Source organism: Podarcis pityusensis (genome assembly GCF_964106645.2).
Source record: "Podarcis pityusensis genome assembly, chromosome: 9".
NCBI classification, from domain to species: Eukaryota; Metazoa; Chordata; class Lepidosauria; order Squamata; family Lacertidae; genus Podarcis; species Podarcis pityusensis.
This window is the reverse complement of record NC_138034.1, coordinates 46296502-46320237: the sequence shown is the minus strand read 5'-3', so window position 1 is coordinate 46320237 and position 23736 is coordinate 46296502. Positions and strand designations below refer to the sequence as shown.

The 23736-nt window shown below is 40.0% G+C and overlaps 2 protein-coding genes across 8 annotated transcripts in view; one reads left to right on the top strand and one right to left on the bottom strand.

Annotated features, from left to right (window-relative positions):
* SCLT1 (sodium channel and clathrin linker 1) overlaps positions 1 to 23736 on the bottom strand; it is a 45511-nt gene that overhangs the window by 20848 nt on the left and 927 nt on the right. For 3 of the 7 annotated variants that reach the window (XM_081021951.1, XM_081021952.1, XM_081021950.1), the window contains exons 2-14: positions 23217 to 23323; positions 19705 to 19772; positions 17259 to 17311; positions 15805 to 15874; positions 15353 to 15408; positions 13316 to 13451; positions 12473 to 12595; positions 11346 to 11411; positions 10472 to 10542; positions 4221 to 4311; positions 4002 to 4093; positions 1800 to 1977; positions 169 to 267 (exon numbers count right to left, since the gene is read on the bottom strand). In XM_081021951.1, the coding sequence (XP_080878077.1) occupies positions 169 to 267; positions 1800 to 1977; positions 4002 to 4093; positions 4221 to 4311; positions 10472 to 10542; positions 11346 to 11411; positions 12473 to 12595; positions 13316 to 13451; positions 15353 to 15408; positions 15805 to 15874; positions 17259 to 17311; positions 19705 to 19772; positions 23217 to 23250 (1137 nt within the window). In that variant the 5' untranslated portion in view covers positions 23251 to 23323. Of the gene's footprint in view, positions 1 to 168; positions 268 to 1799; positions 1978 to 4001; positions 4094 to 4220; positions 4312 to 10471; positions 10543 to 11345; positions 11412 to 12472; positions 12596 to 13315; positions 13452 to 15352; positions 15409 to 15804; positions 15875 to 17258; positions 17323 to 19704; positions 19773 to 23216; positions 23324 to 23736 lie in introns of those variants that run through there. The other 4 variants (XM_081021953.1, XM_081021954.1, XM_081021955.1 and 1 more) reach the window with 4 other exon arrangements.
* Positions 8347 to 15346, top strand: LOC308485874 (uncharacterized protein). Its single transcript, XM_081022118.1, has 2 exons — positions 8347 to 9036; positions 14757 to 15346. Exon 1 carries the CDS (start codon positions 8351 to 8353, stop codon positions 8738 to 8740), a length of 390 nt encoding a protein of 129 aa, XP_080878244.1. The 5' UTR covers positions 8347 to 8350; the 3' UTR covers positions 8741 to 9036; positions 14757 to 15346.

The following is a 23736-nucleotide window of genomic DNA, read 5'->3' as shown; positions in this document are numbered from 1 at the left end:
TTGTTATGCTATGTATTTTTTAAAAATGCTATGTGATCCTCAGATGAAGGATGGCATATAAATTAAATTTAATTAAATAAATTATTCCCGTTAATTGATTTGCTGTTTTATATGGAAAACTTTCTATAAATGTTTTCTCCAATAAATAAAGTTTTAAGCACAACTCACTTCCTTTCTAGTACTTGAAGCAGCATCTTGAAGCAGATGAGAAAATGCTTCCTTCATATTTTCAATCTCCTCTTCTTTTTGTTTTGCACATATCATTGCCTAAATGGGAAACGAAATGAATAGTCCTTAAAAAACTAAGTATATTCCTGTTGAGGACAACCAGGTAACAATTCAAAAAATTAAACAGTTGCAAGACCATGGTGTTCTAGTGAACAGAAAACTAACGAACTCTAAAATGCACTTTTCCAATTTCATATATATATATATATATATATATATATATAATATTTCATATTTCTACTTGTGTGTCACTCCTAAGTTAACTGTATACTATGGATTTTTTACACCATGAGCTAACTTTTGTATTTCTCATATAGTGACAACACAAAGAGAGAGTTCCACTCTTTTTTAAGATGTAGACATCTTAAAAAATTGTCCAGTAGCAGCTTAGAGAGCAACTAAGTATGTTCTGGGTATAAGCTTTCATGTGCAGAACATAGTTGGTCTCTAAGGTGCTACTGGACAATTTTTTTATTTATTTCAACTGCATCAGACCAACACAGCTACCTACCAGAATCTAGAATCTAGATACAGTATCTATTTCTCAACCAACCTTCTTCTGAGTTTAAACAACTGCATTCTCAAGAGACCTTTCATTTTAACATTCCCATAGCTGAGAGATCCAATCTAAAAGTCCTTCCTTCCATTGGTGGAGCACAATAGCAATATGTATATGATCCAGTTCTTCATCACATTTTGCCCTTGTCCTCCATGCCCTTTCTTTGTGCATAATTCTCCCATTGACAGCTCCCTTCTTCTGGTAGCCTTCCTCTTGCATGCAGAGGACAGACTGGATCACCCCCCTTTTCCATGTCAGAGAACATTATGTTTAGCTTTTATTGTCAAAATACAAGTATAGTACTTCAAAGTTATAAGAAATTAGTTTCCCTCCCAAAATGAAATGGACTTTAAAAAATCTATTTTTAAAAAAAGAGTATTACAGGCTATATTTAAAAGTTGTTTGTCTCTAGAGTGCTACACTTTAGAGTTCTATTTACTACTGTACATCATACTAGCAAGATGGTTCAGAATTGACAGAAAAAATTACACTAGCTTTATACAGATTATGCTACCTGAACTGCCTTAGTGGCAAACATATATGCCCTAAGATTCAAATTTTTAAAATGCTAACTATGTGATGTCACAGGCTTAAAATACATGACCCAAAGGATGATCCCTAAAATGGGAGCCCCAATGAAACATCCCAAGTTTTATTTAATGTTCAAGTAAGACCATTGCTCCAAGAGAATTCAGGCACTTCTGAAATGTGTACTGTGTCTGGTGGAAGTCACTTTTCCTGAAAGTGCATGATGAAGACTGTAAAAAATGATAGTATTACACAAGACACAATTTGCATTATAATGCTTAAAGTGTGCAACTACTGGTCAGAAATACTTACATTATTCAGACATAATTGAACGTTTGAGGTGGCTTTAAGAAGGCCCCTTTTTGAAGAGGCTGTTCAAAATTGTAACCTCTCACTCATGTTCTGGATTATTCCAGCTATTTCAGAAAAAGAACCAGAGTGAATATTCAGATATGCAGAATTGGTCCCTTGGTGCTTTGTTTACCTGACTCTTTTGCAGATTAGCTTCTTCTAAGAGTTGGATGTTCTTACAAGCTTCTTCCATAGCATCATTCTTCTCCCTTTCTATAACAGTGCACTTCACAGTCAGCTCTTGGATTTGTTTTTCTAGGTTTGTTTTTTCTGTTCTTAGCTCTTTTAAATCTTCGGCAGCTACACAAAGCCTGCATATCAGAACAAGGACCACTTAACTGATTGAAGCTAAATCTAGGATTGAAACTACATTCAATTGTCAGCTCTTGTAATCTAGAGAGGACAAGGTTTGCCACATTTCACTATCTTGAAGTGATTCTGAAGGTTAGTTTTCAGAAGTTCAACAATTTTTCCTGGCAAAGTGACAAGCTCTTTCAGATTCAGATCTCATGACTGATATGTACATCTGTGCAACCTTAACTATTGCTATGACACCATGTGGAACTGCCCTTGATAATTCTTTCAAAGGATCAACAAGTCGAAGAAAGCTGTCTATGGACAAACACTGGCTCCCTTGGTCTGAAAGCAAGATGAGTGTCGCACCCCATAGCCACTTTTGACTGGACTTAACCATCCAGGGGCCCTTTACCTTTAGTGGCCACAGAATTCTGACTGACTTGGGAGATGGGGCAGGGAATCCAGAAACTTAGGATGGGAGAGAGAATAGAACAGAGTATCCTGGAAATGGGAGTACTCCAAATTACAACATTTTGATGCACATCCCAGTTGTGGTTTTGTATTCTGGTTTGCTCACTGATCACATACAATCATTTGTTAATTTGAACTCATTTAAAATAATCCTCCAAACTATGGCCTAGAGGTTCTTTTCTGGTGGTTTGGAAGGTTACCTGAATTAAGACTTAACACCAAGCTTCCTGTGGTGTCCTATATATAATGTAAGAAACGCTTTATTCAGGAGTTCCACCAACTCACTAATAAGCATACTACTCAATTCTAAATGGATGATATTCCAAACCTAACACTCAGTGCCTGGTATAAATTGGTCCCACTCCTGAGGACCCAAGCCTGTACATGGAGATGCACTTATTAAGATCATTCTGCTTTTATTGACAGTAATTTTCAGCACATAAACCCTTTTCACACATTCAAATGGAAAAAGCAATTTGTCAACTTGTATGATGGAGCCAGCTAAGAGATGGCAACAACAACAAAAATGAAGGACAAAGCTCTAAGAAACTATTAAGAATGACCTCCCAAGATCTGTATTATGTTGCTCTAGGATTAAAAACTATTCTCTTGATTTAAATTCAACTTATTTCCACGTAAGCGTGCCTAGAAACACATCCACAACACCAGCTTAACACTCCCCTACAGTGACAAGCATCAGATTAAAAATTAAAATTTAGCATGTGGATTGCTTTGTGGATACAATCAGTGCATGCAAAAAGATAATACCTGGTATAAAATCTTGCATTTAGCAACCAGGGGTGCATGCATAGTGAACTTTCTAGACTGGATCAGTATTTAACATTGATTGCCTCTTTCAGTATGGACTGGAGCAATGCCATCTTCTCCTTTAGCAACTGGTGGTGAGTTTCTGTCAAATTCAACAGAACCAGAAATCTGGTTGGCAGGTATGCATGAATTTGTGGATTGGATCTATAGTTTTTGCAATATAGCTTAAACCTTTCCAATACCTCTCTTTAACGCATAAAGTAGAAACAGAGATTAACTTCAGAGGCAATGTTCAAACATACACTTGCCACCAAGGAATGGAAGGAAAATAATCACAGGTGTCCATGCATGTTAAGAAGCATGTTCTACAGCAGTTCCCAAACGTTTGCAAGAATATCTTTGGATGTAGTTTTATATTACCTACTCTAATACTCACACACAGCCTTCCTCAATTTTGTGGCCTCCCAGTTGTTTTGGACTACATCTCCCATCAGCCCGTCAACAGTGAGGGATGATAGAAATTGAAGTCCAGAACACCAGAAGGCACTGGTTAGGAAAGGAGAAGGAGTGAGAAGAAGACGCCGTATACCAATGGAAGTGTACTTTTATATCCAATACATAGAAAAGTCCAGTTAGTAACAAGCCTAATTATAAGTCTAATAAGCTATATTCGATGAAAGAACATATCTGTAATGGCTTAAGCAACAACAACAAAAAGAATTTGAATTTCTCAATGCTCCTCCTTATGGTGCCAGAGAATCAAACAAAAACACACTCCTTATATCAATTAATGTTCTACCTTTTCTCCAGTTCTTTTACGCTAGATTGCAACTGATGCAAGCGTTTGTCTGATGCTTCCTCTCTTTCCTGAGCAGCAAGCACCTCTTCTTCCTGGAAGCCACAGAAGTCATTCAGAAATTATTATCAGAGCTTCTATTGGATTTTTTTAAAAAGAGGAGCCAACCAACCAAAGTCTGATTAATGCCTTGTGTTTGAAATCAGAAGTAGCATGACATACCTTTCTATCTACCTGGGCCTGAAGATTCTCAATCAGTCTGGTCATTTCATCAACCTTAGCAGCTGCTGTTCTCAAGTCCAACTTGGATTGTCTACACGTAAAAATAAGCACTCTTAATTTTTTTTACTTTATTGTAAAAAAGCAGATTAGAGTTACTAATCACAATTACTTATTTCATCTTAACTAAACTGTATAATCAAACAATATTTTCCCATACTGAAAACATTTACATTGGACCAATAAAAATGCATGTTTGTCTATTTTGTATCTCCTCCATCTGCTTTATCTGTGAATCAGTGGCAAGATTACTGCTAAAACTGCTTTCATGCAGCCAGGTCTCTATGTGGGTGCCAAACTGTCTGAAAGGAACTGACCTCAGTATCTCAACGAAAGCAGCATGGATCCAAAGATAACGTGGTATGCGTATGGAGATTTCTCAGATACTGAGCCCATACACGTTATAACAGCTGCAGTGCACAGAACGTACTCAAACTATGGCATTCACTTTCACAAATGTGGCCACCAACTCTGATGGCTTTACAAGGGGATTAGACAAATTAATGAAGGATAAATCTATCAGTGAAAGCTAGTCATGAGAGCTGTATACCACCCCAGGACCAAAATTCTTATGCCTCTTTTAAGAAGTCATTGGGGAACAGCAAAAAATAACTACTGCCCTCCAAGTCCTGCTTGTGGGCTTCCAAAAACCATCTGACTGGTCACTGTGGGAAAGGGTCAGATAAACCAGATAAAGCTTTGATCTGATCCAGCAGGGCCCTTCTTATTTTCTTATGAAACTTCTGTGAAGCACTTTTCAGCAATAACACCATCTCTATATGAAATAGGACATACGCTCTAACAAAACTGTACAGGGAATTACAAAGTGAAGTAGCAGTTTCCATCAGCAGGTGCTACTGCAATCTGTGGCTTTCAACAGATATTTATTGTTCACACCTGAATAATTAAAACATTTTCTCTACATATTTTACTCTGCGTTCAGGCCCAGCCCTGAGACTAAGCCAATCTTAGTCACCATGATAAACACCCCTTTCTAAGAGCAAGAGAATGGTACTGCAGCCGTGTTCCTGCTTCTCTGTTGGAGGCTTTAGATACAATCTTTGTGGCTTTCAAGACCTGGGCTAGCTGCTGATTCATTACTGGGCCAAATGTAAGGTGTTCCTATTAGCATATAAAGTCTTTAACAGCTCTGGACCAGATTACTTCAAGTATCATCTTATCCATATATACCCATTGACTCCTTTGATCTGTGGAACTGGCACTTTAAAAAGTATTCCACACTTGTAAGGAACTGATATTTTAGTGTGGCAGCACCTACTCTCTGGAACTTCATGCCCATTGATATTAGGCAAGCATTTTCATATCTCCACAGGCCTTAACAGAATCTGGTATGTAGGTACAGTGGTGCCCCGCAAGACGAACGCCTTGCAAGACAAAAAACTCGCAAGATGAAAGGTTTTTTCGTTTTCGAGTTGCTTCGCAAGACGAATTTCCCTATGGGCTTGCTTCGCAAGATGAAAACGTCTTGCAAGTTTGTTTCCTTTTTCGTAAAACCGTTAATACCCAGGGTGCATTGCTGGAAGAGGTGCAGTTGCGACTTGACTTCGAGGAGCAACACATTGCACGCGGTGTGGTGGCCTTTTTGAGCTTTTTAAAGAGTTTGCTGAATTTTTGAAGCTTTTCCAAAACTTCTTTTGCAGCTGTTTGCAAACTTTTTTTGGTGGTTTTTGGATTTTGGGTTGGGGTGTTTAGAATTCAAGGACTTGGTGTTGGGGAGAGGTTTGCAAGAATCTGGAAGCTTGTGTGGTTTTTTTCTGCATTTTTATGATTTTCTGTGACCATTGGGCCATGTTTATTTTTTTTTGAAAAAAAAATCTGGGTTTGAATTTCTGTGTGCTGGGTGGATGGGGGAACAGTTGAGGAGGGGTTTGCAAGAATCTGGGAGCTTGTGTGGTTTTTTCCTGCATTTTTATGATTTTCTGTGACCATTGGGCCATGTTGTTGTTTTTTTGAAAACATTTTCTGGGTTTTGAATTTCAGTGTGCTGGGTGGCTGGGGAAACAGCTGGGGAGGGGTTTGCAAGAATCTGGGAGCTTGTGTGGTTTTTTTTGAATTTTTATGGTTTTCTGTGACCATTGGGCCATGTTGGGTTTTTTTGAAAAAGAATTCTGGGTTTGAATTTCTGTGTGCTGGGTGGCTGGGGGAACAGCTGGGGAGGGGTTTCCAAGAATCTGGGAGCTTGTGTGGTGTTTTTTTTTTTTTTTTTTTTTGAATTTTTATGGTTTTCTGTGACCATTGGGCCATGTTGTTTTTTTTTTGAAAAAATTTCTGGGTTTGAATTTCTGTGTGCTGGGTGGCTGGGGGAACAGCTGGGGAGGGGTTTGCAAGAATCTGGGAGCTTGTGTGGTTTTTTTTGAATTTTTATGGTTTTCTGTGACCATTGGGCCATGTTGTTTTTTTTTGAAAAAAATTCTGGGTTTGAATTTCTGTGTGCTGGGTGGATGGGGGAACAGTTGAGGACGGGTTTGCAACAGTTGGGGAGGGGCTGGGGGAACAGTTGAGGCTTTTGAAGACTTTGGTGATTTTTAAAGCTTTCCCAAAACTTCTTTTGCAGCCATTTGAGGATTTTGAAGACTTTGGTGATTTGCAGCCATTTCGTAAGATAAACTTTTAAAACTTTTTTGGGGGTTTTTGGATTTTGGGTTGGGTGTTTGGAATTCAAGGACTTGGTTCTGGGTTTGAATTGCTGATTTTCTTTTTCTTTTTCTGAGTTTACGAAGGTAAGAGCTGTGCTGCCATGGGACCCAAGAAGACTGCTGCTGCTGCTGCGGAGGCCAGCGAGAGGAAGAAGGAGAAGGTGACGCTGGAAATGAAGGAGATCATCTGGAAGCACGACGGTGGAATGCGTGTGACGGACCTCGCCAGGGAGTACGGCAGGAACCCATCGACCATCGGGACCATCCTGAAGATGAGGGAGAAGATCCTTGCGACTGATGCAGCCAAGGGAGTCACCAGGATCGTGAAGAACTGCCCAGCTGTTCTGGAGGAGGTCGAGAAGTTACTGCTCATCTGGTTAGAAGAGAAGCAGCGTGCAGGGGACACAGTGACTGAGGCCGTGATTTGTGAGAAGGCCAAGGCCTTGCACGCAGACCTCATCCGGGAACAGCCAGGAACCTCAGGCGAGCCAGAAGTCTTCAAGGCAAGCAGAGGCTGGTTTGACCGTTTCAAGGCAAGATCTGGAATCCACAGCGTGGTCAGGCATGGAGAGGCTGCCAGTTCTGATGTTCCTGCGGCTGAAGACTTTGCCTTGGAGTTCCTGGAGGTTGTGAAGACGGAGGGCTACGTTCCACAGCAGGTCTTCAACTGCGACGAGACCGGGCTGTTTTGGAAGAGGATGCCCAAAAGGACTTTCATCACACAGGAGGAGGCCAAGTTGCCTGGCCACAAGCCCATGAAGGACCGCCTGACCCTGCTCTTCTGTGCCAACGCAAGCGGCGACCTGAAGATCAAGCCCCTGCTGGTGTACCACTCGGAGAACCCACGGGCCTTCAAGAAACACAAGGTCGACAAGGAGCGGCTGAGTGTCATGTGGCGATCCAACAGCAAGGCTTGGGTCACACGTGTGCTGTTTGTGGACTGGGTCAATCTTGCTTTTGGCCCTGCTGTCAAACAGTACCTGCTGGACAACGACCTGCCGCTGAAGGCTTTGCTTCTGATGGACAATGCTCCTGCTCATCCTAAAGGCCTTGAGGTGGACTTGTTGGAGGAGTTCAGCTTCATCAACATCATGTTCCTGCCGCCTAACACCACGCCACTGCTCCAGCCGATGGATCAGCAGGTCATCGCCAATTTCAAAAAACTCTACACCAAGGAGCTTTTCAGGCGATGCTTCGAGGTGACTGATTGCACCACCATCACCCTGCGGGAATTCTGGAAGGACCACTTCGACATCGTCACCTGCTTGAAGATGATCACCACGGCCTGGAACGGGATCAGCCAGAGAAATTTGAATTGCGCTTGGCGCAGCCTGTGGCCGGACTGTGTGGCAGCAAGTGACTCTGATGCACCAGAGTCAACAGTGGTGCAGGACATTGTTGCCTTGGGGGAGGACCATGGGCCTGGAGGTCACAGAGGAGGACGTCAGCGAGCTGGTGGAGGAGCACGACCACGAGCTGACCACCCAGGAGCTGGTTGAACTGCAGGCAGAGGTTGCGCAGGAGCAGGCCTCGCTGGAAGAGGAGGAAGCAACTGAGGAACGGCCGTCCTCCAAAGAACTGAGGGACATTTGCCAGAAGTGGAAGGAGGTGCAGGCTTTTGCAGAGCGGCACCACCCTAACAAGCACGTGGCACATGACCAAGCGAACACTTTTGATACGACGGTCATGTTGCCTCTCAGGGAGCTGCTGAAAAGGCGGATGAAGCAGCAGACCATGGACAGGTTCCTCAGCAAGAAGCAAAGAGTGGAAGAGGAACCTTCTTCGAGTGGTACCCCAGAGTCTTAGAAAATGTATGTACAGTACACTTTGTTGATTTTTAAATGTTTTTCTGTCATGTTTAGAAACTTAATTTATTGTTCCTTCAATTTTTGATATGCTCTTTAAAGTATGTGTGACTTTAAAGAGCAGTTAATAAACTATTGTTGTACCAAATTTGGCTTTGTTTGGACTTTTTTTGACCATAGGAACGCATTAATTGAATTTCAATGCATTCCTATGGGAAACCGTGCTTCGCAAGATGAAAAATTCGCTAGACGAAAAAACTCGCGGAACGAATTAATTTCGTCTTGCGAGGCACCACTGTATGTATTTTCCTCAGAAGAGATCCCTCACCAAATGGTCCCAGGGCAGGTTAAAAAAATATCATAAAACAAAATCACAAAAAACAGAAATATGAGGGGGGAAACAGCAGCACAGAATAGCAGGACACAGCAATGCAGCAATAGGGAAAACATCCACTTAACCAATCTACTAGGTTTGCTTACACAGCTACACTTCCACTTATAGCTAAAAACTTTAATCTGATATGCAGTAAACTGCCACGTTTCTGTGCTTAGTTCTGTTGCATGGACAGGACCATTACAGTGATACCTCAGGTTAAGTACTTAATTCGTTCTGGAGGTCCGTTCTTAACCTGAAACTGTTCTTAACCTGAGATACCACTTTAGCTAATGGGGCCTCCCGCTGCCGCTGCACCACTGCCACACAATTTCTGTTCTCATCCTGAAGCAAAGTTCTTAACCTGAGGTACTATTTCTGGGTTAGTGAAGTCTGTAACCTGAAGCGTCTGTAACCCAAGGTACTACTGTACATTAAAATATTTAAAATATTTATTCACTCTCATCCACTACTACTTATACAAAAAGAAGCCCCTAAGGCTATGGCAATCAATTATTTATGCAAATATTTACTTGCTTCTTCATGGTGACGCAAAAAAAAAAAAAGGTAATAATCCCATTGTGCAAAATCCAGTGCTGCCATTCTGCTCATCAAATGGCTTTTGGTTCAGGAAAGGTACATGCTAATGTAAGAGAAGTGGACATGATTTTTGCTGATTCAGAATGAGTTTTCTGCCACCGGCGCTCTAGCCGTCTCAGCGATTGTTTCCTCACCCTCAGCTCTGAAGAAAACCACGGGGCTGTCTGGGCTCCATGCAATCGGAGAGGGCGCTTCGGAGCCAGACAGTCAATAGCCCTGGTTAACTCCGCATTCCAGCGGGCCACCAGCAAATCAGCTGAAAGGCCATCAACATGGGATAAAGCATCCCCTACCACTTTCTGGAAACCATTTGGATCCATTAAGCGGCGGGGGACCATCCGAATTGGTCCCACCTCCCTGCAGAGGGGAAGGGTGGCAGAGAAGTCCAGTTGATTAAGAATCAATAATACACACAACCACTACAGTTTAATCATAGTGGAATGGTACTTAGAATATGCGATCGCATAAGCAGAAGGCACTTTCACTATTACCAGGCAAGGTCTTTATTTTCAGATTCCCCACTGCAACCCCTCAAAAGAGTTAGGGACAAGAAGGGATGCGTAGTGCATGGAGCGCAGTGGACTAGAATGAAGTTTTCATTGCACAAAAACTTTTTGCTCATTCAAAAGTCGCCTCTGGATATGAACCACTGTCACATAGTTTGCTATTTCTGTGACGTTAGATGGATTTAATGAACAAGGTAGAACAAGCTACTAGGGCTCATGAAATAAAAGTAGGTTTCAGAAATCTCATTTATACCTCTGTTGCTTGCGTAGCTCGTCCAGTTCTACATTCTGTTCTGTTACAGTCTTCTTAAATACCTGATTAAGCTACAAGAATGGAAAAGTGTTTTAATACATTCCAAAGAACAAAAAATAATAATAATCAGTAAACATAGTATGGTGGATATATTTTTCTTTGACGCCAAGACCTGCAGCAGAAAGTTTTAAAAGTTCTGGTTACACATTTGTACCTCAAGAAGTAAGAATTTGCTTTTCAAAAAATTGTTCTTTGCTTACAGTTGACTTGACTATCTTCTTCACAAGTTCTCCACTTTCCATTTAAACCTCTTAATTCTCTCTTAAATGTAGCTATTTATATCATTTGCCTTTTTTAGTGTATTGTCAACTTATGTCGTACTGCGTTTTCATATCATATATAAAACAACTTTGTACCCTATGCGGTGTTCATGCTCTCTTTTACAACCACTAATCATTTTCACTACCCTCTAACAGAGTTGACACAAAAAGTGAAGGAGAAGTAGAGGAAACAGAAAATTGTAAAATTGAATGATAATAAAAAAACTCTAGGGAATAAAAGTAAATAAATGTGGTTTCACAGACAGAGGCTTGCTTCTTCATGGTGACGCAAATCTGACCTAATTTTCCAGAGCAAGGGCCAATTATGTTATCAAACAAATAAATTAAAACAGATTAAATATGAAGTAGAAAATATGGCATAGTCGTTAAAAAATAAGGTAGGGTTTATAATATACACAGATAAGAAGTGCCTAGAATCTGCTTTGGAGCTATTTGCATTTGTTTTATATATTTTCCTCTTTTTAATGGACATTCAAATGAGATGGGCTACAACAGTTTCAAGATGTTATTATAATGTTCAGTGTTTCACTTACTGACTCTGTTTTTTCGTTGCTGAAATGCAGTTGCTTTGTTAGTTGCTGAAAGCTTGTCAATTGATCCTAAAAAGAAGATGCAGAGCATGTAATTATAATCTAAAGAATTTATCATCAACATAAAAATAAATGCTCAAGCTTAACATTTTAAACATTTAAGTACTATTACTATATTGTATACATTACCACTGGCTGTCTTCCAGAATTCTCTCTTTGATAGTTAGCCAGATATTTCAAAAGAAATACACAGCAGCAGAAAAAGCAATAATGGTATATTTCAGTCCCTATTGTTTTTTGTGTGTGAAAGAAATGGAAAAATGTACACACAAAGTAGTCAGTCAATGCCAAGCTGTGGTTGAACATTCTGCAGCCAGATGCGAGGTATTTGCACCAGAACCAATAGTTGCACGTGTGTGTGTGGTAGTAAATGGGTCCTATGTATAAAAGCTGTGTAAGTTAAAGGGAGGTAACCCTGCAATTAACCTCTGAAAATCCATAGATGGGTTTCAAAATGAGGAGTTTTGAAGCCATAGTAAGTGTGCTCCTTTTCTAATATGCCTTAGTTTTTAGATCTTCAGAATTCACCGATGTCACATTCTGAAGACAATCTCTGAAATCTCAAGGAAAGAAGAAACAATCATGTTTTTGCTTTTACAAAAGCAATCCAGAAGTCAGTTAAGTACCAGATGAAGAGCTTATGGAAACAATTAAAGAGCTGCTTTGCCAAAGGACAGAAGCTCTGCCCTCAGGACAACACTTATGCCCCCCAAATCCTGACAGAAAAGTCTGCTGGAATAGATGCACCATTCACTGGATGGTCTGAAACAGGATGTTACATGGGATGGGCATGATGGGGACAGACCATGAACAAGGACCCAAAGCCTCCTAGTTTCCCGACATGTCAATGGATTGAGTCTGAATTTACACCAGCTACATAGCTGGCATGTCCCTCCCACTGGGACAAAGAGAACAAAATTCTATCTTCCTACTTCCCATCCCAGCCAGAAGGACCCGATATGGCTTTGGTTGTAGCAGAGCAAGTCCCATGGAGTCTCACACCCACCATAAAAGAGGACTGAAGTTTTAATCAAATTTTAATACATAGCTATTACAATAAAATGAATTACTTTTTGTTTTTGACTTTCAGCAATATGAATCTGTGCTTCTGTCATGTGTGCATGATATATCTGCTGAAGTCGCTCCAACTCCTGTGATACTGTCTGCCAAAGTTCTACTGCATGTTCCTTTTCCTACAAAAATAAAAGCAAATATAGTATATGAGAAACTTTGTTTCTGCTTAGTGCTTATAATTCAGAAAACTGAAAGCGAGATTGTTATTTTTCTACAAAGCCACTCTGCATTATGCAGATACGGCAATATATTCCCACTTGCCTCCCAAAGCGATGGTACTTATTACTTACATGTTTCCTATATGCTATATATTTAAACAGTAAGCAATTCTATTCAATTGCAACCTAGCCGCCAAAAATGTAATTCAACTGTGAAGATTAATTAATTAATTAATTAATTCCCACCTTTCCTCCAAGGGCTTCAAGGTGGTATACACAGTTCTATTCTTTCCCATTTTACCCTCATTACAACACTGAAGTGGGTTAGGCTGAGAGTGAGCGACTGCCCCAAGGTCACCCAGTAAGCTTCACGGCTAAGTGGGGATTTGATCCCTGGTTCCGCAGGTCCTAATCCAACACTTCATTCAATACACCAGAACTTATTATATCATCTTCAACAGACCTTAGAGGTTCACAGATTACCAATAAGATAAAATCCTGAAATTAAAAGCAAGCTTAAAAATCCTGACAAAAGTTTACTTTGAGAAGTGCATGTTACCTTCACCAAAAATAAAAACAAAGTAAAAGGAGGGGAAGGGCCAATTCTGAGGAAATATGCTTTAAAACTACATACAAAAGAGTCAAAGAACCAAGGCAGTCTAGATGTTTGAATCCACTCACTTTATTTGCTAGTTGTAACTGGTCTTGAAGGTTTCTTATTATATTTTCATCCATGAATGTACCATCCCCTGAGGAAGGACCAGCTTGTAGAGCCTCCAACTGCTTTTCAACAGCCTCTTTCAATTCTTCATGCAATCTAGGTTACAAATATATAGACAAACAATTTATTTTTAAAATAGTAATCAAAGCCAATTTGATGGAAATGAACCATCAGCTGGAAAACAAACACTTCTCAAGTTTATAACAATGTATTGAATTATTCTGGAAGCTATAAGCACACTGAAATCTTTCTACAGGATATACACAAGAGAAACAAATGCTAAGAGCGGTATCTGTAGATCCCTTATGACCATATCCTGGCACAGCACCAAAGTGTTCCATGTGAACAGCAGGAATTTTCTGAGGAATTTAATAGTTCTTGCTGTGCAATGAAGAAACTGACAAGCTGAAGACAAGCGGCTGCTGCTGTGAAAAATTCTGCAAAGAGGATGTTAGAAACACATCCTATAGCCATAAGACACAATATAAGTTTATTGTGGAAAATAGTGGGAGGAATTCAACATTGTGAAGAAATGAAGTATCTTCCCAGGATGTCTCTCCTTGTTCTTGGTCTGTCCTTTAGGGATGTCTCTACTTCAAAAAATGAGACCCTTTGCCCTTCCCTTGCCAGATCTGATCTTTCATCAAGACAATACTGGGCTCTTAGGGCCTCCAAAAACCAGGCTCTCTGTTGTTGCTGGAGGGACAAGAATGGGAAAAAAGACTGATTCCTACAGAAAAAGAAAGTACACTGCACCTAAAATTCAGCATGGAATTGTTACTTGAAAATTTGGAGGCCTGGGGTACTTTGAGAGGAAGGGCGGGATACAACTTTAATAATAAATAAATGTCACTAAGTTAACATACATCAAGTACTCCAGGTCCCCTAGGTAAACCTCTGACATGCATATATTTTTGTTATGAAAGAAAAGAGTAAACAGTTATGTATGAGCAGTATTATAGATATGTGACCAGGGTTAGAAATATACTAATAATATCCATATAATATTTTGCTTGCATTTAAGTATTTCTAAATACTTGGTGGTTGAAAATGATGCTAGCAATAGTAATGCTTACTCTGAAAATGCATCTGGCAGCATGAAATCAGGGCAGGAAGAGACATTGATGGCAAAAAGAGGAGAGGGGTGTTCAGATTGTAATCCTATACACACTTACTTGAGAGCAAGTTTGATTAAAGTAAGTAGATCTAAGTCAGCTGCTAGGCACCGGTCGAGGCATTAAGCCTGCCTGCCCCTGCCCCATAAGGAGGGCCAGGTGACATCCACCACAGCTGGGATGACTCACAGGAAGGGCCTGGCTAACGTCCAGAGTCACCACCACGTTCCCCTCATAGGCACGGTGCGGCTGGTGGTCCAGCTGCACCCCATCTGGACAGGGATAGTTATCTAACTTCTGTTATCTATGCTCTTGTAACCTCTAGGTTAGATTACTGCAATGCATTATACACGGGGCTGCCTCTGAAGACGGTTTGGAAGATTCAGCTGGTGCAGAATGCAGCAGCCAGATTGCTCATCAGGACAAGACATATATACAATGCCAATCCTGGCCTGACTGCACTGGCTACCAATTAGTTTCCAGGCTCAATGCAAAGTGCTGGTTTTGACCCATAAAGCCTTAAAAGGCTCGGGACTGCAGTACCTCAAGGACTGCTTCTCTCCATATGAACCAACCTGGAACCTGCACTCAAAATCTGAGCGACACGGTGACTTCCCACTTGTGGAATGCTCTCCCCTGGGAGGCTTGCCTGGCACCCTCGTAACGTATCTTTTTACACCACATTTCTCTTATGCCAGGCTGATTAAACAATCTATGGCCTTTTAAACTGTGGAGGGGTTACTGTTTTTGTTTGCTACTATGTTATGCATTTTTGTGTCCATATATTGTAAACTGCCCTGTGATCTTCAAATGAAGGACTGTATAGAAATCTAAAAATAAATAAACAAGCAAACAAAAAAACACGCCACTCAGTGCATCGACCTTTCATTTTCCTTGGTAACTTGTTCAAGTTTTAGTCGCAATTCCCTCATCTGCACCTAAAAAAAAGCAATAAATAACAGTAAGCATTCATTTTTTAATAGGTGTCACAAAACTGTTAGATTAGACACACTAAAATTAAATCTCCCGTACACCATGTATATACACAAACACCAGTGACAAAACGGAATATAAAATACTTTTTGCTAGTTCAGCTACAGGAAAAAAAGAATTATATCATTTTATAACTTAGAACAAAAACTGTTTTTAGTATTGACAATATTATTCATAATGGGTATTCAATGACAGACATACTCAAATTTATTCACTATTCAACTGGTCTACTCCGAGTAGATTTCAACTGCACATGCTACTATGTCTTAAAATTTGATCTTAATAAGTTTGTGTGAAGAGCAACAGGAAAACATTTGCACACTGGTGTGTATGATTCATACCTGACAGTACCTCAGCTGTTCATTCATTTCCTTCAGATGTCCATCATAATCAACAGCTAGAGGAGACAGTCTAACGTGGAAGTAAAAATATACAAATTAAAGACATTGGTAACACTGACTGAACATTCAGTTAGTTTAAAGGTGGTGATCTGTGGCTTGATACACAACACAATCCTTCCCATTTCCTCAGCAAAGTGCTTGTCAATAGAGGGGGATGAATCACACTGCGCCTTGTTTGGTGTAAAGAAAAATCTATTTTCATAAAGGGATGGCCTGCCTTTCAGTGGAAGCTCTACTGCATCCAAAATGGTAACCTTAGAAAAATTTATATCCAGTGAAAATTCCATGCAACATTCACACAATTGTGCAAATAGATATAGGAAGAGTGAAAGGACTGGTCTGGTGCCTATCCAAGAGCTTGGATACTCAGACTTGCTATGGTTTCCCACATTTTAATTCCTAAGGCATGAGACACTTGTGGTATTTTGACCCTGTTTAAGAGCCATGGGTTCTCCAAACACAGCTAATGGCATCACTACCATCAAGGAAAGCCAATTAACTTAAAGTTGCACAGCATGCTCCTAAACATGTTTATTCATGAGTATATTTCACCAAGTTCAACTGGACTTGCTTCTTGATATTGTGGGTATAACCAGCATGCTTAAGTCACAAATGGGTTAATACCATATGCTATCCTGCCAGGTTTAGCTAGAGGAAGCTAACCTTGGAAGGAAGCTAATAAAGCCTACTGTTGTATCCCAGTCAATCAGAGAAGCGCAAAGCCACTCTTGAGCTTCAAACCATTAATTTAGGACTTTCACCACAATAACTAAGCCATGTTTTACTGCTTCTACAACTTTTCTGACAGATTTATTGAAAAGCACATGAACCTGACATTTGGAGGGTTTGTAAGCATTTTTTTAACTTACCAAACATGTGGCCTTTTCCTATACTGGGGGAAGAGGGGAACTTTGGAAGGAATTCACAAGGACATATTTTAAAGGTCTAACAGCCTAAATTTCCATGCTTTACTTTGCTGCATATTTTGTGACTTTAAACCTCTGCTGGGCTTCTCTCACCAAAGAGTACTTGCCCCAAACCTGGATCCTGGCATCCAATAATTCTCTCATTTCTATATACCATTTTTTCATCTTTTGAACCAATGCTAAAATGGGTCAGCACCAAATATTAATGAGGCATAACACAGTGTTGTTGTTGTTTTAAAAAAGGTAAAGCTCCATAGAGCACTATCAGTATACACAGAGACTTCCTTTCAAATACAGATCAAACTGAGAAAGAAAAAAAATACATTGTTTCCTTTTTTTATTCTATATTTCCAAGCTTGAAAATAACATTTAAAAAGTGGCTGACAGAAAACAAACCAAATAATCAAACCACATTCGAAACACGGTAGTACTTTAAATTTAATTATAACACCAAAAAAAACCCTTTACCTTTGATTCGTCAGTTCAGGCTCCATTTCATTGTTACCTCCTAAGAAATTCTTCTGAAATGAAACTATTTCCTTTTAATACTGTTACATATTACCACATATATTTAAAAAGTAAAGCATATTTAATCCATTCCATGTGCACTGATATTTAATTCCATATTCTGCTTTTACATTAAAATGACATGTGTAATTTCAGTTCTTCTGGAGATAAACACAATCTTTTTCCACAGCAGAAAGAAAGTCTCCATCTAAAATGACTAGTACTGCTCCAAATGATGATTCACATACCACCTTTTGATCGGAAACTAGAACAGGGTGAAATGTTCTCATCTAAGCCCATGTAAACATATTAGTTTCAATAGTATTACAAATCTGTGGCACACCTCTCACTATAAGTGAGAACCAGCCTCTTGTTGTACTATGAATTTCTGTTTTGTTTTTTTTAAAAAAACTGTGGATTAGCAATTATTGTTGATCTATAAAGTTATAACCGGGAAGCATCAGTAAAGCTTTTAAATTTGTAGTAGCATCTGATCAATATACGGTTATTAAAAGGTTTTACTTTTCAGTATTTCCCCAGTCAACCTCAGAACAATTACAAAAAGGCCTTTTAGACTTTAGAAGTATGATATAATATTGTGGTTCGAGGACCCGAACCCCGCACAGTGGAATGAAACACAAGGACACGTGATATAAGGTTAATGGGCAAGAAAAGGCCACAACTTTATTGATTACAGCAAGTGAAAAGGTATTGGCTTAGGCATTGGATTACGTCAGCTGACTCCACCCACTCGGAGAGGGGTGAGTCTAAAAAACAAAGGGGGTTTATTCACCAGTAGGTGGAGCCTGTTGATGCTAATCCAACTATAAGCTCTCCCCTGATATCACCGAGGGTCGTGCCATGGCCTCCCGCCAAGCAGGCATCGGACAGAATACACGACCGCCGGATTCCTTTAACGGAATACCCAAAAATTGAAGGCGCAGGCGATGGCCACACCTAGCCCTTCGACACCACAACACATTATTCCATACAGTATGTAATACACACATGTATATACACACTCACTACTTCACAAGGCAAAACACCATCTCAAGGCAGTTCATAAATAAAGCCATACAGCAATTTTGTATTACATAAAATATTTATAAGCTACCTTTATGAATAAAAGTCATTAAAGGAGGCTTGCACAACAAGAGAGAAACTACAATTCAGAGATCATGACAAGGTATGGTTTGGTCCAACTAAGACAATAAGGAAGGAATCAGGGTGGATGAGGGGGATAAAAGGCTAAGAGGAGCAAGTGTATGAATCCAAAGCCCATTGATGTCTATTGTATGGATTCTGTTATTTTAATCCACAATTCTGCAGATACGTATTTATGGGAAATATTCTAAAAATTAGTACTGTATAAAATAGTAGTTTTCAACCAGTATGGGTTGGCACGGCACCCTGGGGTGCCTTCAATGATGGTCAGGGGTGCCGTGGGCAACCCTGGCCTCCATCCCTCATTCTTTCCCTTCCTCCTCGGATCCCCTCTCGCATCTCTGCCTCCAAAGGTCTTGAATGACTGTTTGTTGCAGCATGTCTGGCTACATGCTATGCCGGCAAATAGTGCCTCTGGGGCTGGCCAGGGGGTGCTGGGTGCCAGAAGTTAAGGCAGCCTCAGAGTAAGCAAGCAACCAAGCGGGCAATGGAGCCCAAACAGCCAGTCTGCCAGCCCTTGCTGTTGGGAATGGGAAGACAAGTGAGAGGGCAGGCAGGTACCGTTCTTGTGCTTGCTGTGTGCAATGCCTGCCTGGGAGCTGAGTGCTTGGTGCTGAAGAAGAGCCTTTCCGCCATGCAGGCCCGGCAGCACCCACTGCTGCCTCCCAAGGTAAGATGCTGGCCTCATTCAACTTTGGCCAGTCTCAGTTGGGTCACTAAGGTTGGGGGCATCCTCTTCCCAGACTCCTGTGGGGCACTGTGAGGAAGCATCTCTCTTTGGGACAGGGGGTGGCAGCTCAGAGACCAGGAGAGGCAGCATTGGTTGCCCAGAGGACTCCCAAGGAGAGGGGAGAGGAAAGGAGGCTGAATGAACACTCCACAAGGGAGTATGTTCGAAAACAGGTGAGAGGCTGCCAGTTCTGCAGGCAAGGGATGATGTAACTGGGCTCCTGAGCCCCACAGGGGTGCTGCAGAAAGAAGGTAGTTGGTCAAGGGAGCGGTGTGCTCAAAAAGGTTGAAAACGTCTGGTATAAAAAGTTCCCAAATAAAAAAACCTGGGTAGCTTCTAACTACAAACAAACTTTTAAGCTCCTCCATGCTATAGTGTCAACAATATATGCAATAATATATGAAAACTTGGATTTGTAGAGAGGTCTAAAAAATAGTAACCTTTCCAACATCTTCCTACAGTGCATCATTTTGGTGACTTACTGCAATGTAAACAACCAGGAAATAAATTTACCTGTTCAAAGGTAGTTCTTGTTAGATTCTCTGTCTGAAGTTGCTGGGGCACATCATTTAGCCTTTGATCTGAAACAAATGAATCCCTTAATTTGCAGGACTGATAGTTTACGTTATGAAATTCAACTAGAAATATTCTCTCCTAATACATTTGCTTCCTGACCTTACCTTATGAAGACATTTATTTTGACAACATATAACTTAAAATGCAATTTAGTTTATAGATCACAGTTTTAATCACTTTTCACTGTGAATTCCCTTTCCTTTATTGTTATAAAAGAATGCACTTTTTCAAAAAACCTTTAGACATGAATTCAACAAAGAAAAGTTTATTGCAATCCATACATACTTATTTGAGAGTAAGTTTCATGAAACACAATGGACCACTTCCAACTAATAAGGCATTGGCTTGCACGGTAAATAGTTTTGTTCACCAAATTTTATTTACCAACAAGTTTGTTGAATTCCACCACCCAAAATCTAAGAAGATAGTGAAACATTATTTGGAGTCACCTTATTCATCTTTGCTACCAATTTACCTAAAATAAGAGTTCACTTGACAGATTTCAAATTGGTTGGACTTTTCTTAAAGTGGGGTTCTACTGATTATCTTGGAAGTAGATTTTGATGTATGTTGACTCTTGTACATTATCCATGTGATATTAATTCAGTCATTTAAATAACAATATTTTTACATGTTTAATTCATTTCAACACATATATGCTCCTTTCCTGTTAGACTGGTGCCTTCTAAGTCATTTATAAAACATATAAAACTTTTAAGGAGGACAGTTTTAACAGTTTTTCAAATGGCTATACATCCAGCAGTGCCACCTGGGGAAGGGTGCCCTAGAACCCAGGTGTTACTGTAGGAAAACCATCAATTTAGGCTTCTGATACAGGTGGGAGGCAGAGCAGAGACTCTCTAGATGATCTTAACAAGCAGGCAAGATCTCAGCGAGGAGTTCTACCCTAGGCCAATGCATTTATGGCTCTCAAGGTCATTATCCTCACCAACATATTGGAAGAAAATGGAGACTGAGTAATACTGAATAATATCCTCAGAATTACTGACAGCAGTATTCTTGACAGCATCCAAACATGCTTTGGAAGCAGCTCCACACTGAGGGGATTTCAATAATTCAACAATGATGTAGCCAAAGCATGTGCAGCAGTGACAAGAACTGTCTTATTCTGGGAAGACTGCATTTGCTGCACTAGCTGAAGCTGAGTAAAAGCACATCTGGCAACAGCAGTATCCAAACCCTTAAGGAGCAATACTGGCTCCAGAAGTATTCCCAAAATCTGAATATTATCATTCTCCTGCCCTAGTTAGCTCTCACTTAAGGGTGTAATTGATACGTCACTGAGATGAGAGTTATCATTTTGGGGAACATTTTGTCAGGTATTTGTCAATTCAGAATGACAGTAAAACTGTATTCATTTATTTACTGCCTCTCCCAAACATGCCAGGGAGGGTTACATATAAAAATATAAAATATATGGAACCTAACATTACAGTAAAAGTAGATGCTCCTTTGGGTCTGAAAACTATCTTTCTAGATTTGCCAAGTTGAAAATTTTAAAGGAATGTCTGGGGCAAGAGTTATGCAGGGGAGGAAGTTAAAATGATGTAGTAATGGATGGCAGTGAAAACAAACAGTTTTTCATTTATTGTAACCCATTCATCGGCTGTCAGTATTGAGTTGATAGGAATGCTTTGGAATTGCAAAACACTAGTAGGCAACTATATTAAGAAGCTGCAGTAGACCAAGAATAAATGTGTTTTCATATGTTAACACCTGGCTCCCAGTGGTGGCTATTAACATTTTCTGAGCGTGTTAGATAAATGAAATTTAAACAGAACAGAAGTATCACAGCTTTTTCAATGATGTAACAAGAGCACCTTTGAAACTCCCTGAAAACAAATGCTTAGTGTTTCACTTTGTGATGCTAATATTCCAGCACCAATTTGATTAAGCTGTCATATGCAGCGTATTCACCAGATCTACAGTGCTAGTCTTTATGAAACAGCCACTGTGTTTGCTCTATAAAAGGAGGAATGTTTATCTTGAGGTTGAAGTAACATTTTGCCTCTTCTCATATTTCTGTTTTATATACATTATTACTGTTTCATTTGATGGAAATGAACATGAACTTGAAAGAGTGAAAGATTTACAAAGCATAAGAAAAATGTAATGGAAATTCTCACAATCCCATGCATGTTACTAGAAGGGGGGGGGGGTGTTGTCCAATGAAACTCAGTGTTGGAAGAGTCTGAACAGAAAGTACTTCACTCAGCACAGAGTTAAACCATGAAACTCACTCCCACAAGATGTAAAAGCAGACACTAACTTTGATAGTTTTAAAACAGGATTAGAGAATTTTATGGAGAATAAGGCTATAGTTACTAACCACGATGGATATGTTCTACCTCCACAGTTTGAGACAGTATGCCTCTGTATGGGGATGGGATGACAAATTGGGAAAATGCTATTGCACCCAAGTCCTTCTTGAAGGTTTCCAATAGGAATTTCGTTGGCCACTGCGAGAACAGGACACTGGACCAGTCAGGGGGTTCTACTGACTGTGCTCCATGAGCAGTGGCCAGCAAGTCTGGACAGACAAATACCTTTGCCCAATCCAAACCCTCAGGTGGTGCAGAGGTTTGGATTACAGCCTAAGTGAGATAGATAGATCCTCTTAAAGGACAATGAGTTCACAAAGCACTTTCCAACCATTGATAAAAATAATTACAATCAAATAGAAGATACAACTTAAAATTAAATACATCACTCCCAATGAGGGAAATTCAACCAGAAAGACAAACGTAACAAATAACTCAGGAAAAGCTAAGTGAAACATATTTAGAGTTCATTGAAAAACAATCAAATAGGGGCCTGACAAAGATGTCTGAGAAGGAAATTCCACAGATGTGGGGCACATCTGGTGGCTAGTGGTATTTCCTCAAGGACCATAAACCTGACTCTGAGGCTGATCTTAAGACATTGGCAGGTTCGTGACAGTAGGCGATACTTCAGATAACCTAGTCCAAAACAATGTAGGCCTTAAAGGGCAAAACCAGTACCTTAAACTAAGCCCAGAAACAAACTGGTAAGCAATGCAAGTGGTACAGGGTTGGTATAATTTGAGTTGTATAACTCCTGCTAGCAAACAAATAACTAACTGGAGTTTCCAAACTGTCTTTATAGACAGCCCTATGTAGACACTATTACAATAGTCTAATTTGGACAGAATACATGTTAAAATAACAGACACCAGGTCTGCTCTCTCCAGATAGGAGTGCACAGAATACCAGCAAAAGCAGGTAACAGGCACTTGTGGTCTCTGATGTTATCTGCACCTTCATATAGAGCAACAGGTCCAGAAGAACACCTAAGCTGTTATTGGCCCCCACTTTTTTTTATATAAAAAGAAAACTTCTGTTTAAGCTTTTCAATGAAATACATAAACTAACAGTATAGATCTTAATGAACTCATATGCAGAACTTACTTTGAACTCTTGGAAAATCAGTTGCTCCTTCCATATTTTAACCTGGAAGGTTCCACAATAAGGTTTCTGACCAAATGAACTCCCTCTCATCAAGGTAAATACAAAACCTGTAAAAGTCAGATAAATGTAAGCAGCAAAACCTACAGTTATTTACTTCCATTAATTTCTAACTGTAGTTTCTAACTGAATTCTCCTCAGAATCTACAAGTGTCCTATTTACAGAAAGATAGGGCATGTGGAAATAATTCTGAAAGAAAAATGCTCTATCAAACATCATAATGGAAACTCACTTTTCAAAGCTATAGTCCCATGCATGGGTGCAGAGGGTGGGGGGGGGCAGCTGCCCTCCAATAAATAAAAATGCATAGCAAACTGAGGTTCTGCCTTCCCTAACAAAAGGCCTTCCTTCCCTTGCAAAATTCTTGGCTATGCCCATGGTCCCATGGATATCAAATATAAAACTCCTCCAGCCTACAGCAGCTCATCAGTGTACCATTATAAAGTTAAAAAAGATAAAAAT

Bases quoted from the DNA above. Each gene is read 5' to 3' on its own strand.
- LOC308485874 (XM_081022118.1), top strand. From the start codon at position 8,351: ATGGGCCTGGAGGTCACAGAGGAGGACGTCAGCGAGCTGGTGGAGGAG.